A 17282-nucleotide genomic window follows, 5' to 3' on the forward strand; every position below is an offset into this window, starting at 1 on the left:
TGTAATCCCACAGTTCATTCGCCCATTTCCCCTCAAAATTTCGTCGCGAACAAAAGGGCCAATAGTTATTTCGAGATGGAAAAAGGGCATTGAAGTTTTTGAAATTTGTTTTCCCAGGACGAGGAGAAGCACAAATCAGCATTTATAAGATCGTTGAATGGGCTAATGTGTTAATGTGATCATTTAGACCCGCTTTCAAGCCGAAATTTGCTTGAATATTGCTTATTTAATGAGTGATCCAAAAGGCGAACAGTCATTCTGCAATTCAAAAGGGCGCTACAATTTGGCGAATGAACAAAATGAGAGCACCAGTCTGTGGTAAAAGGGCCCACAGTTATATTTATTATTTTTTTGAAGTTATAAGTACGGAAAAGCTATATTGATCGATCGGGTGATGAAATTAAATCAATTTGAAAGCGTTTTAGTGACTTATTTAGGAAAATGAGTGTACGCAGCTAATTAGAAAATTGATTTTATTTTCTGAAACTTGGAATGCGTTTTTCTCAAAACAAAGGTCTTGGCGCATTCGCCGTATTCAAAATTCGATACCGATATGGACACTCGATTTCGTTTTCTGGATAATTTTTCCAGAAAAAAAAACAAAAAAAAAATCATTTTTCCAACAGTACGCAATGTCGATTCCAGAGTGCGCATCGATCGATTTGAAGAAATGCTATCCCAGTTAGGAAATGCCACCCAACTTTAAAAATAAAACACGCAATTTCTACGATAAAATCGGGCTAAACAGGACCATGTTTCCTACAGGGCATTTTTTGTCAAATTTTTCAGGTTCGCCACCTGCCGTCGGTATTGCGAACCTGCAAAAGCTGACAACAAAAAATTAGACAGAAAATGGTTGAATTTTTGTTCTAAGAGTCAAGTCAGTGTGGTCAGTGGTTTTACTATGAAAAATTGGAAGCTGTTACAACCATGAACTTCATATTTTTTGGCTTCTCAATGTATGGAAAATCGCCATTTTTTTCATGGTCACGCTGCATAACAATACCCCTTTTTCGTGGTTATTTTCGTCAAAACGATGAAATGTATGGCCAAAAACTATGAATTCTAATGTGCATTCACGGTATCTTGGACGATCATAATCATTGTGTAAACCATACAATATATGGTATGTGAACATGCACAGTAAACTAAAATTACCGAGTTCGGTAATTTGTTTTACAGAAGTAGTTCTGTAATTCGAAATCTTTCGGTAATTGTTTCATCTGACGTTTCATTTTCCACGAACTTCGTTAATCCTGTTGATGACTTACCGAAGCTCGTTTATTTGTGTGTAAACAAAGCACTTCACAATTTAATTTCGGTAGAAATCGCCGAAAACTGTAAAATAAATCTGGTAGTCCGAATAAACGTCAAAATTATATTGTCATTTTTTGGCAGTTGAGCAGTCTCCCTTCTCACTCTTGCTACCGTCATTAGTTGTCTCGATTTTAATCGTGTGCTCGAGCGAAATGAACCGAATCATCGCCATTGCGATTTTTTCAGCGTGTTCAGCAATTGTGAAATTCCCATTTGTGGTGCCAATTAAATTGATGGTAAGTACCAAATGATTGAAAAATATCAACCGAAACATCAATAAAATGTAGTGTTGTTTCCATTTCAGCCGCTCCATGCAATTCTAAAACTGTTTTTTTAGCTTCTTTCACACGGCAGTGAATAACAACATCAACTACCAGGTAAGTAATTTTTTTAAAAAGCTCTTTCTTGAAACTTGATTTGTCCCCTGTTAAATTTAAATATTATGAGTGTTTCCGCGGAATATCTTTGGCTGGTAGATTAAATTGAAATTGACTCCCAGAACGCCTACCTTTTTCTGAACAAAAACTTGCAGATGCAGGCCATCAGCTGCTGCACCAACAGCTATTGTTATTCCCCCACCGCAGTAACAGCAGCGATATCGTCATCACCACAATGGTGGGGGCCGAAGATATCATCCTAATCATCATCGGGGTGCATTGGTTGGATCTAACCATCAACACCAGAAAACGGCCATCGCATTTGCAACAACAGTAAGCGTTCAGCAAAAAACAGGTAAAATATCGAAATGACCCAACATAACACTTAAAACCGACAAGGCCGTATTAATTCAATTTTCTTGCCACAAGGACAAACAAGGATCATCCGGCGTTAATTGCCAAACGAGAAGCAGCAACAAGCAGCCACACGGGAAGACGTAAAATTCAAACTAGGTAATTTTTTACTTGAAAGACGAATTTATCATTTGAATAGGTTTATGTATTTTGTTTATTCTTTTCTCGACAACATACGAATTTCGTTGGTGGAAAAAATCTGGCGGTGACAAGTCTTCATCCTGGCTCCTGAATCCGCAAAAAACGATGTTCTACCGATCATCAAAAATGCGATCAGCTGTGGCAGTATCACAACATCCTCAGCCGTGTAGCACTGGGTAAGGTGCCAATAAAACATCCAAATTTTTGCCGAAAGCATACCGACCGGCCGAAAAAACAGGCAACTGTTTCCCAGGAGGATCCACGTCATGCGCTTCGTATTTTCTCTTTTTTCAAAATTTTCCGGTTAACGAAGTTTGAATGCAATTTGCCGGATTTCAACAGCCTTTCTGGAATGGACGGGGCTCGCACAAAATTGCACCAGGGAGCGGGAATCATACTTAAAAATCGGATCGAAATATTTCAGGTTTCAGGTGAGATCCCGTTTTTCATTTCAAACACTACTTGTACTAGCGGATTATTTTGAAATTAGTTTAAGCAAAAGCGAAGAGTTACTTTTTTTTATTATTATAATAGAGTCTGCAGTGTATAATGCTTTCGGATTACGGGTCAATTTCCCGTCAACTATGTGGACCAATTCAGAAATCGGTTTGCGCACTACAGCAACTGGCGAATCCGGATTCCTATTAGCCAGTGTTAGGTTGTGGATTGGTGTGGGCAGTCGATTGTGTGTGTGTGTGTGTGTGTGTGTGTGTGTGTGTGTGTGTGTGTGTGTGTGTGTGTGTGTGTGTGTGTGTGTGTGTGTGTGTGTGTGTGTGTGTGTGTGTGTGTGTGTGTGTGTGTGAGTGTGTGAGTGTGTGTGTGTGTGTGTGTGTGTGTGTGTGTGTGTGTGTGTGTGTGTGTGTGTGTGTGTGTGTGTGTGTGTGTGTGTGTGTGTGTGTGTGTGTGTGTGTGTGTGTGTGTGTGTGTGAGTGTGTATGTGACTTCTGAATAATGAATGTATTTTAAATATTCAAATTTTACATCAAATTAATATTTGCAATACAGATTGAGATTCCGAAATCGATTACAAATATTTGCAATTAAATTTTAGGGTCAGGATTGAATTGAATAAAAAGATTGAATTACAATTTCCAATTTTGATTTAGTTTACAGACTATTATTCTGGTTTTTTTTTTAAATTTTCGCCTTTTTGGTTAATATTGAGTTTTAGATTTCTAAAATATCTTTGAAATAATTCGAAATCATTTGTTTTAACTTGGTCACTCATCGGAAACTCAATTTGTTAATAGAATTTTCAATAAAATACTTAAAACTCTAGTTATTCCCTCTAGCGGGTGGAGGGGGAGGGGGCTGGTGGTGTTTGTTGGCAAAACGATTGGATATCAAATCATAGTCAAAATATTTTTTCTTAATATTTATAGGAAATTATATATTTTTGTGATAGATTTAAATTCGGACATAAAATTTAAATTCAAGTTTTAAGTTAATATAAATTTATTAGTAATTAAAAAAAATAGATTGCATCTTTCACCAAATTTTCATTTTTCAGGAAAAGCAGAAATAACGATCCAGTACTTACCGGAAAGTTTAAATTAAGCTCTATCTTCTATGGAAATCCCGCATATTGTCAAGTAAAATATTATTTAAAAGTTGCCTTAAAAGTTAATACGTAATTTTATTATTTTTTCTCAGGTTCTATAGAAAGTATTATCGAAGCCGGTCCGCTGCAAGATTCTCGGAAAATTCCAAAAGCTATACGCAAAAATCAACCGATCAAGCGATCGCTGTCTGTACGCTTGTTTTCATTAATATTCTTAAAATTATTGTCATATTAAGTATCTGCTGTGAAAATTTGTTTTAAAAATACAAGTTTTAATTATTACAATGTAATTATAAAGTTGAAATGTGATGATAATAATTAAACGGACATCAGAAAATGGCAAGTGTTTATTAATGACCTAACCATATACGTTCTGTCATTTCACATTAACTCACAGTAGCTTTAACCGAAATTTTTGTAATTATTGCCAAAATGAAGCGAATATTTACCGAATACGTTATATGTTAGTCAATTTATTGGCCTTATCAGTGAAAGTTATGTTCTTTTATTAATAATTGATAACATTTAAAGATTATGAAAATTATAGACGGATGCAAATTTAGCCGAAATAGAAAAAAAAATTAAATGAGCGAGTAGAACTTTGTCCAGAAGCATTTTCATCACATGTCATCATCGAACATCCGTTCTTCCTGCAAGCTACACTTGCTGGGAGAACCACAATTTGTTAACTATTTTTGGGTGGTGGGGTCAATAACTCTATCTGACAGCAACACTTCAAAATAGTAAATCGGTGCTAAACAAATTGATGACGTGTGATGAAAATGCTTCTGAATAAAATTCTCTCTTTTTCAACGTCTTTTAATTTCATCTTACTTTCTATCGGTCTATAGTTTTCATAATCTAGAAATACTCTTTCTTAAAGAGCATAACTTTCACAGATGCATATGCATATGCATATGAACCTTAGAGGCTTTGTAAAATTAATGTTTTCGCATAAAGCGGAGATGACTTCTGAAACGAAATTTTCGTCAGGTGTCATTTCTTGTCGGTTGGCATGAAGTATGACACGAGTCGAAAATTTCAAGATGACACTTTTGTTTTAGGCGAAAACATCGATTTGATGGAGAGGGTCCATATAGGTGTTCTTCAGAATAGAAATTTTTCGATTGGAATGTATTATGGAGACTCGAATCATCTCGTGTAATGTGCTGTGCATCATAAACTGAAAGTGCCGAACATTTTACGGGTATTGGTAAAATTTACCGAAAATTTTACAGTTTTCGTTAAATATTACCGGTATTTCGGTAAAAATTACTGAAATTTTGGTAAAAATTACGGGTTTTCCGGTAAAAGTTACCGATTTTTCTGTAACTTTTACCGAAATTTACCGGGATTTAGAGAATATTTACCGGCATTTCGGTAATAGTTACAGGTATTTCGGTAACTTATACCGGTCGTTCGGTAAATAATACCAAACTTTTACAGCTTTTCGGTAAAAAAATTACGGTATTTCGGTAATAGTTCTAGATGATTGGGTAATAATTACAGGTATTTCGGTAATAATTTCAGGTTTTCGGTAATTTATAAAGGTATAACAGTAAATTCTACCAGTTGTTCGGTATATACTACCGAGCTTTTATAGTTTTCCTTTTAAACATTACCGTTCTTTCGGTAATAATTACAGGCATTTTGGTTCAACAATACCGGTTGTTCGGTAATATAGCGAACTGTCACGTTGACAACTGTCATAATTTGACAGATGATCTTAGATATGATCAGCCGAGGTTCGGTAAAGTTTTACCGAAAAAGGTCTGTAATATTTGACAGCTGTCACTTCTCTGCCATGAGAAAAATTACCGAACGGTTTAACGAACTCCACATGTTAGGATTTCGGTAAAAAAATTACCGAACTCGGTAATTTTCGTTTACTGTGTGGAATTCATTGTTTTTTCATGGTGCAATCCTATTCGGGATATTCATAGGAGGGCATTTGGATTACCGTCTTGGATTTGATTTGCACAACACCATTACCTCAAGGCTTAATTACAGTTCGGGTGAGTTAGCAAGAAAAATCAACAGTTCTAAGAAGAGGTTTTAAAAGCGAGGCCGTTTGTAATTCATGTTTCAACCATTCCTATCGATTTTATCATATTACTTAGCCTCAATTCTATCGATTCTATCATATTACTTAGCCTCGATTCACATGTTGAGTTATGTCGAAATAAGATTATTTCGTGTTTGTTTTCACGCGAACTGTAAAAAAACGTTTTTACTGATCAATAAGGTAATACACACAGTAAACGAAAATTACCGAGTTCGGTAATTTTTTTACCGAAATCCTAACATGTGTAAATCGTTAAACTGTTCGGTAATTTTTTCGGTAAAAAATAAACGAACATCGGTAAATGAAGAGTCGATTTACCGATGTTCGTTTATTTTTTACCGGAAAAATTACCGAACAGTTTAACGATTTACACATGTTAGGATTTCGGTAAAAAAATTACCGAACTCGGTAATTTTCATTTACTGTGCAGTGGTAATACCTAAGATAGTAGATATAAAGATACCCGAATAGCAAAGACCATGATTAATACCATAACCCAACGGCATTATTCAATTTAACAATAAACTTCATCCTAATTTCAAAATCTTTAGCAACCTTCTAAAATTTTGAAACCTCCATGGTTTTCAAAGTAACCGTGAAATGTATCGTCAATTCATGACGCTTCACAGTTGCCGAATCTATCAGAAGCATGGTATAACAGCAATTATCTTATGATTTTTATTTTTACAGTGAACTTTATGGTAAAAAGAAAATCCAAACCAAAACAAATATTGGTAAATTTTGCTTTTTAAACCTACTTTAAATTTTTCGTGTAATCGTTTTTCAACCTGGAGGCTAAAATAAATTTTTCGTGTTCAGATTTTGTTTACGCGCCATTTATCCGGACAGTTTTTGTGGTCGACAATTTTGAAACCAGAATTCCTTCGGTGAGTACTTTGCAAAACTCATTTTGTCCTTTTTTAATTACAATTTTTGTTTCTTTTGTTCTAGGAGCTGATACAAAGTCGGTCCAGCCGGATACATCGAGCGAGAATATTGCGACGGTCGGATGAGGATGGAGTCAATTTTTTTGCCCAGACATGCTTGGTAAAAACAGGGGAAAATCTATTATATCTATTCCAGAATGAGGTAAAGTGAACTGAAAAGTAAAATGTAATTAAATTTGTTTTAATAAAAGTATCGATGAAAATTTTTAATTTTTAAAAATTATCCGAAAACCCCCCTATCTATCAAAATATGAATAATTGTCAACCATGAAATTATACGGTCAACACATATATAATAACAATGAAAATTCATTGGAGGACAATAAATTTCACAGTTCCTATTAGACAAATTGGATGATCAAATAACCATCAACTTTATAGTTTTGTGTTTTCAAATGTATGGAAAAAAGTTGATTTTTTCATGGTTAAGTTGCTTAACAACCCCCTTTTTTCATGGTAATTTTTGCCGAAACCATGAATATTATAGTCAAAAACATTGAATTTGACAATGCATTCATGGTTTCAATACCATGATATTCATATTATCAACCATAAAACCCCGAATAGCAAAGACCATGATTAATACCATAACCCAACGGCATTATTCAATTTAACAATAAACTTCATCCTAATTTCAAAATCTTTAGCAACCTTCTAAAATTTTGAAACCTCCATGGTTTTCAAAGTAACCGTGAAATGTATCGTCAATTCATGACGCTTCACAGTTGCCGAATCTATCAGAAGCATGGTATAACAGCAATTATCTTATGATTTTTATTTTTACAGTGAACTTTATGGTAAAAAGAAAATCCAAACCAAAACAAATATTGGTAAATTTTGCTTTTTAAACCTACTTTAAATTTTTCGTGTAATCGTTTTTCAACCTGGAGGCTAAAATAAATTTTTCGTGTTCAGATTTTGTTTACGCGCCATTTATCCGGACAGTTTTTGTGGTCGACAATTTTGAAACCAGAATTCCTTCGGTGAGTACTTTGCAAAACTCATTTTGTCCTTTTTTAATTACAATTTTTGTTTCTTTTGTTCTAGGAGCTGATACAAAGTCGGTCCAGCCGGATACATCGAGCGAGAATATTGCGACGGTCGGATGAGGATGGAGTCAATTTTTTTGCCCAGACATGCTTGGTAAAAACAGGGGAAAATCTATTATATCTATTCCAGAATGAGGTAAAGTGAACTGAAAAGTAAAATGTAATTAAATTTGTTTTAATAAAAGTATCGATGAAAATTTTTAATTTTTAAAAATTATCCGAAAACCCCCACGCTCGTTTTTTTATAACCATTTTCGAGTTTTTTTGAACCATTTTATGACTTTCTTTCAAAAACGTACAAAATTGTTATTTTTGAACCAAAATAAAATGTTAAATTTCAAGCATGTTCAAGCAAGTTTTTGTGGAAACACAGAATAATGGTTAAAAATTTCAATGATGGACAAACATTTATCGTTTCGCGTCCGCCATTGTTTTTTCATTCGGGTCAGGTAAATTTCTTCAAAACAATGCTACGTTATTCTCTTGTGGTTCGCTGATTAGAAACGCGTATTAATCGACGGATTTTCAACTGATAAGCTGCAGTGGAAAAATGTGCCGAATATTCCAATCGATAGGAACATGGAAGATCCGGATATGGGACTCTTAATTTGAAGAAGAAAAGCATTAGAAAAGGTAAGTTTTTGAACATCTTTAGAAAATTCTATCGATTAAAAAGCGGGATGATATAAATTTTGCAATTTTTTTTTAAAAAGGTTTCATTCTTCTAAAAAAATTTATTTCTATTCTTCCAGGTTTTGTGAAAACAACTTCCGGAGTAAGTGGAACGATCTGGAACAAGATCCGGAACTAAACCCTCGGCAAATGGTGGATTGAACTATATTTTCAGAACCCCGGTGTGACTGCGGTAGCTCAATAAGTATGGGAGGAATCGGCTTGGAAATTATTCCCGTCTAGTTGTAGGATCCCCCTGCCGGGAGAGTCTACAGCATCATACGCGATCATACCTCAACCGAAGTTGTAAACCATCGATGAAAAAAAAAATTATTATGTTAAAAGATGTAACTTGTTAATTTTAATCTTCCTATATCATTTAATTAAATAAAACAATAATGAAAAATTATTTTTGTACATTTCATAAATACTCCGTAAATTTTCCTTCAATTCTTAAAAGAAAGAATTTCGGCCCTTTTTTCCAAAAACGGTTGTTTTTCAACCATTATTCACATTTGGAAAACGTTTGAAAAATAACCATAATCCAAGTTCTCTTCAAAATCTCATTTTATGAGTTTTCACGGAAAACTCATAAAACGACTTAACCCACAAAACCTCGATTATGGTTATTTTTCAAGCATTTATGGTTCAACATGGCCGAACGTGCCCCTATCTATCAAAATATGAATAATTGTCAACCATGAAATTATACACTCAGAGGAAATCTTATTATAAATTTCATAAGATACATCTTATGAACCACTTTTTTGCGTCCAAACTAATTTTTCATAAGAGTCTTATGAAATTCTTTCAATTTTCATACGATGTTCTAATGAAAAATAAAAGAAACGGCATTGTGAAAAAATGATGAACACATTCATTCATGGCATCAGTTTTTTTTTTCATCAACTAACAGTACGAAGCAATCGCTAGTTCATAGTTATTATAGTTTTCCTTCAATGTTAAATGTTATTGTTATCTCCGGAATGGTAAGTTCGATTTGATGTTTTTGGTGTGAACGTTGAATATATTAGTAAACTAAAATACATTGTTTGTTTACTTTTCAGCAAGCTGATCGGCAAAAAACGAAAGGTCGAAGATTAAGATGCGACAAAAAAACTTTGATGGAGCCGTCTGTTGATGCGCTGCTGATGGTGACCATGAAGGATTTAATTTTAAACAAATTTGGCAAACAATAAAGTGAATGTTTTCAGCATGAAATATCGAGAATTTTTCTTATTAGAAAGTGATTTACTGTTTCCATAAGAATCTCTTATGAAAAGCAACAACCTCTCATTGAAGTAGGCGTTCATCTTCAGAATTCATTCGCGTCATAAGACAATCTTATGAATTTCATTAATTTTTCTTATGGCGCCACTTCATAAGAGAATCTTATGGCATACATAATAGTATTTTTCTGAGTGTACGGTCAACACATATATAATAACAATGAAAATTCATTGGAGGACAATAAATTTCACAGTTCCTATTAGACAAATTGGATGATCAAATAACCATCAACTTTATAGTTTTGTGTTTTCAAATGTATGGAAAAAAGTTGATTTTTTCATGGTTAAGTTGCTTAACAACCCCCTTTTTTCATGGTAATTTTTGCCGAAACCATGAATATTATAGTCAAAAACATTGAATTTGACAATGCATTCATGGTTTCAATACCATGATATTCATATTATCAACCATAAAACCCACGGTGGAGTGAAAATGGAATTCATGGTTTTTTCACCTTACTTTTCTATTCGGGACCCACGGTGGAGTGAAAATGGAATTCATGGTTTTTTCACCTTACTTTTCTATTCGGGTACCCAGCTCTTGACATTTTTCATATAAATTCCAACAGACATTCTTTCTACAAACATCAGCACCACCTGCTGACGGAAAAGGTCAACATTTCTCACAAATTGTGTTTAAAGATACGAGCGTGCAGATCATGATGCACTCTGATGTTTCTTTCTTGACTCAATAGAAAATCTTCGAGGAGGACTTCCCAATGTCGAGAACCCGGTAGAACAAGTTAGACTGGTTCGGATGAATTGGAACCGGATCCAACAAAATTTGAGGATACAACCGAAAACCAGCTTCCCATCGAGACGCAGTGGAATGAGTAGCAGCAGCAGTGCGACCGCAAGTGGTCCTCCTTCGAGTGTAGCTACCGTGAACAACATTAGCAATAATAGCAATGCCGCTGAAATATTGTCATTGAAGTTGAAATCCGAAGTTTTCGCGCTGGTGATCGGCAACCTTGCCAACTAGCGACGTTGCGAAATTTTTCGTGTAGCTGCACGGTCAAGAAATTTAACTCAAAACTCAGTTTAAGGATAGCAAAAAAATAAGTTCCATTTTGTGAATTAAATTTAGCGCATTTTTTGGTTTCTCATGTTTATCTCTTTGGAAGTGAACAGAAAGTTGAAAATTCGTAAAAATTTCGAAAAGGAGGTTTGTTTATTAAAATGTTTCAACATATTTTCAAAACCCTTCTTCAACAAATTTGTTCTGGACCAACTCACTTTGTATTGAATATTCTGGGAAAGCGCGTCAACTTGAAACAAAAAATCCCATCAAATGTCCAAATGTGGAAACTTCTAAAGAATTCAAATGTGCCGAATCGATTGTCCGGAAATTTCTTGTGTTATTTTGACTGGAAGCGGTAAAACAAATGCACATTACTTCTACGACAACACTATTCAGGGACAGAAGAATATAATATAGGAAAATTCTCCGGAAAACATTCCGAAAGAATAGGCTTCACTATTATAAATTTGTACGATATGATATTTTCGAGGAATAAAAATAACGTCAGTTAAACCACTAATCACACTGACATGAGACTTATAGTACAAAATTCCTCTCAGTTTTTGGCTAGAAGCCTCCTATTGTGGACATTGTGCGGCAGCAATTCGAGCATGAAAATTTTACTGGTATCGACATTTCCGTTAACTTTCGAGCAGCGCCAAAAATCGAAATCGAGTGTCCAGTCAGTGGTCAGTGGTTTAACTTTTAAGTTATTCCAGCTGGATTTCAGATGGATGAACAAACAAAATGATTAATTTTTCATTATTTGATACTTAAAACATCTAATTTTCTTTTTAATTTTATTTATTCCAAAATTGAGCTGAGAACTTTTGCTAAAAACGTGTGAATGAGAATTAAATGAGGACCGAAATGTTTGCTTTGCTTCCTCAGCGTGTAGAAGTGGAAAATAAGGAATCAAAACAGGAATCGCGAAATGTCAAAAACAGTGAGGCCAGGCAGTGCGTGAATCGACCTTTTTCTCGTTCGTAAAATTTTGTAAACAGGACGTGCGAACTGTCACCACAAAAGGGAGAATACGTCATCGTGAATCGACCCATTACTGGCAACGCTTTTGTAAAGTAATAACCAGCGTGCCTATACAGCTACGGGTGGTTGCATATTGAGCAACAGTAGGCAAGGAGTACCAAAAGTTTCTCATTGGTGGGGGGTGGAGACGGAGCGCTTTTTGACAGCGAATTGTTCGCCTACCATGCCTATGATTACGCTTGCCTGTCACAAGATGGACGATTCCGTGTATTCACGCAGAGTAAACTTGAATTTTGGAACGAATTAAATCTGAACGAATTATAGTTTGTATTGAAAAGAATAATTTTTGAAAGAAAGAATAAATTTTTTGAATTGAATAACTTTGGACTTTGATTTCAAACAAATTCTTTGATTCAAAAGAAATTTGTTCAATTGCATATTTCTTTAGAAACAAAGTAAATTTTCTTTTAACCGAAGAAAAATGTTTTAAACTGAAAAGAATAATTTTTTGAAACGAAAACTTCAAACTTAGAAGATATTTTGCATTGACTTGCAAGAAGAACAGAAAACCGAAAAATCGAATAAAGTTCGGCCGCTCGTTTTAAAAATCAAACCAGTGAATCGGAGTAAGCTATATATAAATAAGGAGGATTCAGGATGCAAAATGGTAAGTGTAAGTTAATAAATACTGAATATTAAAGTGAATTCAAGATTTTCTAAAACGCTTGTATAGTTACAGGACCACGGCCGACGGATAGATTTCCAAGTCTCTCGAACATGGAGAAAGCTGCACAAAGTAACACCTCCCCAAATCCCGCGGTCGTATTTTTTAGGCCAATTTTCAACGGCAATCACCAGTCGGACCAGTCAGCAGCTGTAGTGGCTTTCGGAAGTTTATTGACCGGCCCACGGAGAATGCGAAACTTTGTCAACGATATCAAAAGGACCCTACTCGGTTATAGTGAACCAGTGTTTTACACCCAAAAGAATAAAGAAATTTTTGCTACGGGATTTTTCACGTAAACTATGATTTTGCTGCATAATATCGATTCTACGTGTGCTTTTAGTAAACACAGTGTGTAACGGAAGCCCTGGTAGTAACGACTTTACTTCCACATAATTGTTGCATGAATTTCACGTAAAGTCTAAGTGAATGATTTAAATCCGTTTTGTGCGCTTGTCTTAAGCGTGTGGTTGTAAATTCTTATTAGAAAAGGGAATTGTCAGCCAACTGATTTCGTTAACTGTAGTAATTTTGTTGTGTCTAATGGAACTGTGGATTCAGCTTTGTCTTTTTGGTAAGTGATAATGATGCTTATGATAATCATGAATTTATTTTCGTTTTTCATCCCCTTTTAGCAATGGACACAACTCATCTTTCGTTGAACCTGGTGACGATCGCTTGTTTTTAGTTGGACTGTACGGAAAAGATACTGTAGCTGAATTCAAAGGAATCTTCGACTACTTTGAAATAACGGAAAAGATGTTTAACAGAACATATGAACGCAACAAAGGTTATTTATTTTTTATTTCAATAATATTTTTTTAAATTAAATCATACTTTTAAATTTTTGCAGGATTCCAAAAACCAAGCGAGCCTCAGGAATTGAAGGAAAAGTAATAAAATTGGTGTGAAAATAAAGTTTATTCTCAATTAAATTGGGTTTTATTTTTTAAACAAAATGAAAATACAAAGTAAAAACAACATTTATTTCATTCCTATACTAAAATTATTCCGAGTAGCTTTTACAAATACACGGCGTAGAACGTACTAAAAATTCACGTAAATTGTGGGTGAGTTCCATGAGGCACGAATTCTTATAGGGACGTGTTTACGTATTGATTTCGTAGCATTTACGTGAAAATCATTTGGATAAAAATTATGTATCTTTTCACGTAGCCGCTACGTGCAGATTATTTTGGGTGTATGTGTTTGTGAATAAAAAAAGAATTTAAGAACTAAATTTGTATCTTTTTATTATTCAAACTCCTAATAGGAACTTCGAAACAACAGGGTAAAAATCTTCCAATTGGAATAAATTGAAAATGGTTCAGTGAATAAATGCTTTTAAATCTATATCTAAATTACCTTTGAGCAAAGATAATAACTTTAAATCAAATGAAACTGGTTTTTGTATCAAAGCATTAATATTTTGAATCTAAGATTTTTCAAAAGAAAAAATCTTTGAAACAGAGGAAAATGCATTTGAACCAAAGGATTTTTGATTTATACCAAAACCAAAGGAAAAAATCCTTTGTTTTTGCGGCACTTTCCTTTGAAATAAAAAATCTTTGGTATAAGAACACACCCGAAGTTGTACACGTCCTGATAATAAATTGTCGCCAGTGAGTGTCGCCAGTAAATGTCGCCAGCGCTCATTGACGATAACTCCGGTTTGGGGATTCAGCGACAATATAAACTATTTTTGGTGTCAAGCACATTGATGTTAGATACCATTTCGTGCGAGATGCGGTCATGAATAGAAAAGTTAAATTACTCTACATCGGAACCAAGGAACAACAGGCGGATTTGTTTACGAAATCACTCCCAGTTCAGCAATTCACTACTCTTTGTAAAAAATTAGGATTAGAACACATCAGGGCATCCGCAGCAATCGCGAGTATAGTGAAAATGCTCACGCGTTTAATCACTTTCATACCGCACCGGGGGTTAGTATGAGGGTGAGCAAAATAGGGCCGTTGCCGTCGGGACCGACAAAATCACCAAATTAGCTCACTAGAAAGGGGCGAGAGCAAACATGCACTGAAAAAAAATCTACCATTGAAGGCTAAGTTCAACAAACGATGTTTATTAAAATTTTGTAATTTTGGTAAACAATTTGTTGATTAATTAAGCAATTGTGGGTCTTCTTTTGATTCGTTCGAACGTGCGGACGGAATTTTGTTCGCGGGGGGATCGGAAATGTGTCGAAAATTATATAGAGCCATTTTGGAAGTATTCTGTGCTGGGTCGAAAGAGGTGAAAATTTAGGCCCTCGGAATCGGTGGCCCAGGGTTTGTTCTTCGCAGCCGAGTGGGTCGTCGGAATTAGCATAATTTTGAACAGTGCAGAACTTGCAATTGACCAGCATCGAATAACAACAACGTAAGCAATGCAGGTAAGTGAAAAAACTGTTTATTTAGCGAAAATTTATTTTTTTTAAATTTTTTTCTACCCTCCGTACAGGTTGGAAAAGTATAGGCAGCAAATAGAAAAAAAAACTTCACTGTCTGACCGGGGCCATGAGCAGCATCTTTAGCAGATAAGTTTGAACCGGGGCAATGACGCATACAATCCTCCTTCTCGCTGCGCTGCACCAGGGAAAACGGTTCCGACTCACTGAGGCCAAAGTCTTGGACCAGCGGCGGAAAACCTCCTGTTTGATCATGGAACTCCACAGCAGCTGGCATATTTCGCGCAAGTTCCGCTGAATTTCGGATGATTCCGGCTGACACTGCACAGAAGTTCTAGTTGCATCCGCAACCTGACCCGGTTGCTGGTCGCTCGAAACTGCGTGGCCCTGTTGCTGCTGTATGGCATCTTCAACCAGCATGTCGACTTTGGCGTCACATAACGGATAGCAGTTAACCCGTCGAATAACCTCCAACAATCGCTATGCATAGTAATAATTAATAATTAATAAAAATGATAATAACCGAAATTCAAGCGAAAAAACTATCGACTCCGAAAATTTATTCGATCAGTAAATTTAATTTAATATTTTCTGTTAAAGTTTTCTCAGTGCAATGCACAATTTAAAAATAATATGCTTCCACCCGGTGCGCGAAAGAGTGTGTATACCAAAATCGGTCCGCTGAAATGAGCAAAATCGGGCCGCGTATACTCTCGTATTGGTGCGTTTGCTCTTAGTGACAAACAGTTTTTTCACTTATTAATAAACTAGCACCCAAACTGTTAAGACCTGCGTTATTCTTCTTCATGGTTACTTCTTGAAAACTTCAATAATGGTTGATTTTGTTGCTGTAAAAAATCTTAAAAAATAACCATATTGGCAGTTTTGAACCAAAAACCATAAAATGGTTATTTTTGAACCATAAATGGTTAAATAAAAATGAGCGTGTATATGTTTTGAACCACCGTCAAATTTAATTTCGAGTTTAGAAAAGGAGCGTGTGCATAGAGCACTTCAATATAACTTTCAATAAGTTTAATTTTTTACCGTGTAAATATGTAAGTAATGTTTATTAACGCCACTTCTTAAAGTTCTTTACAAAACCCTCTTTCTAATTTAGCTAACAAATTTGTATGTCCGTTTAGCGTTGTTTTTGCATTTCAACAAATAGTTTGCTTAAAGGTAGCTGTGTATGCGCCACAATCCACAACAAAAAATAGTGATAGACAATTAAAATGGCCGATTTTATCGACTCCGAGGCGGAAGAAAGTGAGGTGAGCAAATATATATGTACATCAAATTTGTAATTCATGCAAAATTTCCAAACCATATATGCCCTGTTAAGTGATTTTTTCGACATGTAATGTAATATTCTCTCAAATAACGTCTCCATTTGCGAGAACCGTGGAAAATAACTGTGTTTATGGTAAAAAATCGAAGTCATGTAAGCAAAATCAATCCGCGTTACAAAAAATTCTTAGTATTTAACCAGTATAACTTTGGCTGATGGTATTTATATACGTATTTATCAGTTTGAAAATGCAATTAAGCTATTTTTAAGAGTTAAAAATGTCTCGTTTTTTCGGATGTGTCCCGCTTTTTTCTGAAAGTATCTGGCAAGCCTAGCCTACACAGCAAGAAATTTCTAAAAGTATACGCAATCTAAAACGTGCGGCATCTAGTTTTTCCCTACACTGTAAATTTTTGCCTCGATTTCCAGCAAAAAATTGCTGGAAACGTTCAGCAATCCAAATTTTTGCTGGAACCAGCAATCGGTTTCCGAATTGCTGGATTTTTCAGCATTCGTTTGTGTTCTTGTTATTTTTGCTGAAAAATCAGCAATCGGTTTTCAAATTGCTGGACTTTCCAGCAATTGATCTAGTTTGCTGGAAAATCAGCAACCGAGTTGTCAATTTGGAGTTAGTTTTTGCTTTGTACACTGCAAAAAATCCACATATTGGGGATATGTGTTAGCCTTATAGATTTTTGCAATATGATCCCCATTTGAAAATAACGTGTCCACACATATAGAATTAAAAATTATGACTTTTATATGCGTCACATAAAAGTTATTAAATCCCACACATAAATACTATAAGCCTACACTGCCCCTACTCGCATAACAGTCCCATATGAATTTTCGTCATTTTTCATCTAACCTGACAGTTCGTCATTTTGAACAAAGGGCTTCAATATAAAACAATAAAAAAAGAGATTTCGTTCTAGTAATTTTGAGAAAAATATCAACTCGTGGCTGTCCCATATGAAATATACCCGCATAACAGTCCCATATATGAAATACCACGGA

The 17282-nt window shown here is 35.0% G+C and overlaps 1 protein-coding gene and 1 long non-coding RNA gene across 5 annotated transcripts in view; both read left to right on the forward strand.

The window, feature by feature from the left end:
• Positions 1-1338: 1338 nt before the first annotated feature.
• Positions 1339-4246, forward strand: LOC129740065 (uncharacterized). Of its 2 annotated transcripts, XR_008736085.1 has the most exons (8): positions 1339-1553; positions 1622-1694; positions 1850-2049; positions 2124-2207; positions 2322-2425; positions 2563-2680; positions 3760-3841; positions 3903-4246. It is a non-coding gene; the product is annotated as an uncharacterized LOC129740065 (long non-coding RNA). The 2 variants fall into 2 exon arrangements; XR_008736084.1 differs by having other exon boundaries at positions 2322-2680.
• Positions 4247-15927: 11681 nt separating this feature from the next.
• The window catches only part of LOC129744740 (transcription elongation factor SPT6), a 119666-nt gene continuing 118311 nt past the window's right edge, over positions 15928-17282 (forward strand). Inside the window, exons 1-2 of one of the 3 annotated variants that reach the window (XM_055737446.1) lie at positions 15928-16032; positions 16120-16248. In XM_055737446.1, coding sequence (XP_055593421.1) covers positions 16210-16248 — 39 coding nt within the window. In that variant the 5' untranslated portion in view covers positions 15928-16032; positions 16120-16209. The other 2 variants (XM_055737438.1, XM_055737429.1) reach the window with 2 other exon arrangements.

The sequence above is a fragment of the Uranotaenia lowii genome, chromosome 1 (assembly GCF_029784155.1).
Source record: "Uranotaenia lowii strain MFRU-FL chromosome 1, ASM2978415v1, whole genome shotgun sequence".
In the NCBI taxonomy this organism is placed as follows: Eukaryota; Metazoa; Arthropoda; class Insecta; order Diptera; family Culicidae; genus Uranotaenia; species Uranotaenia lowii.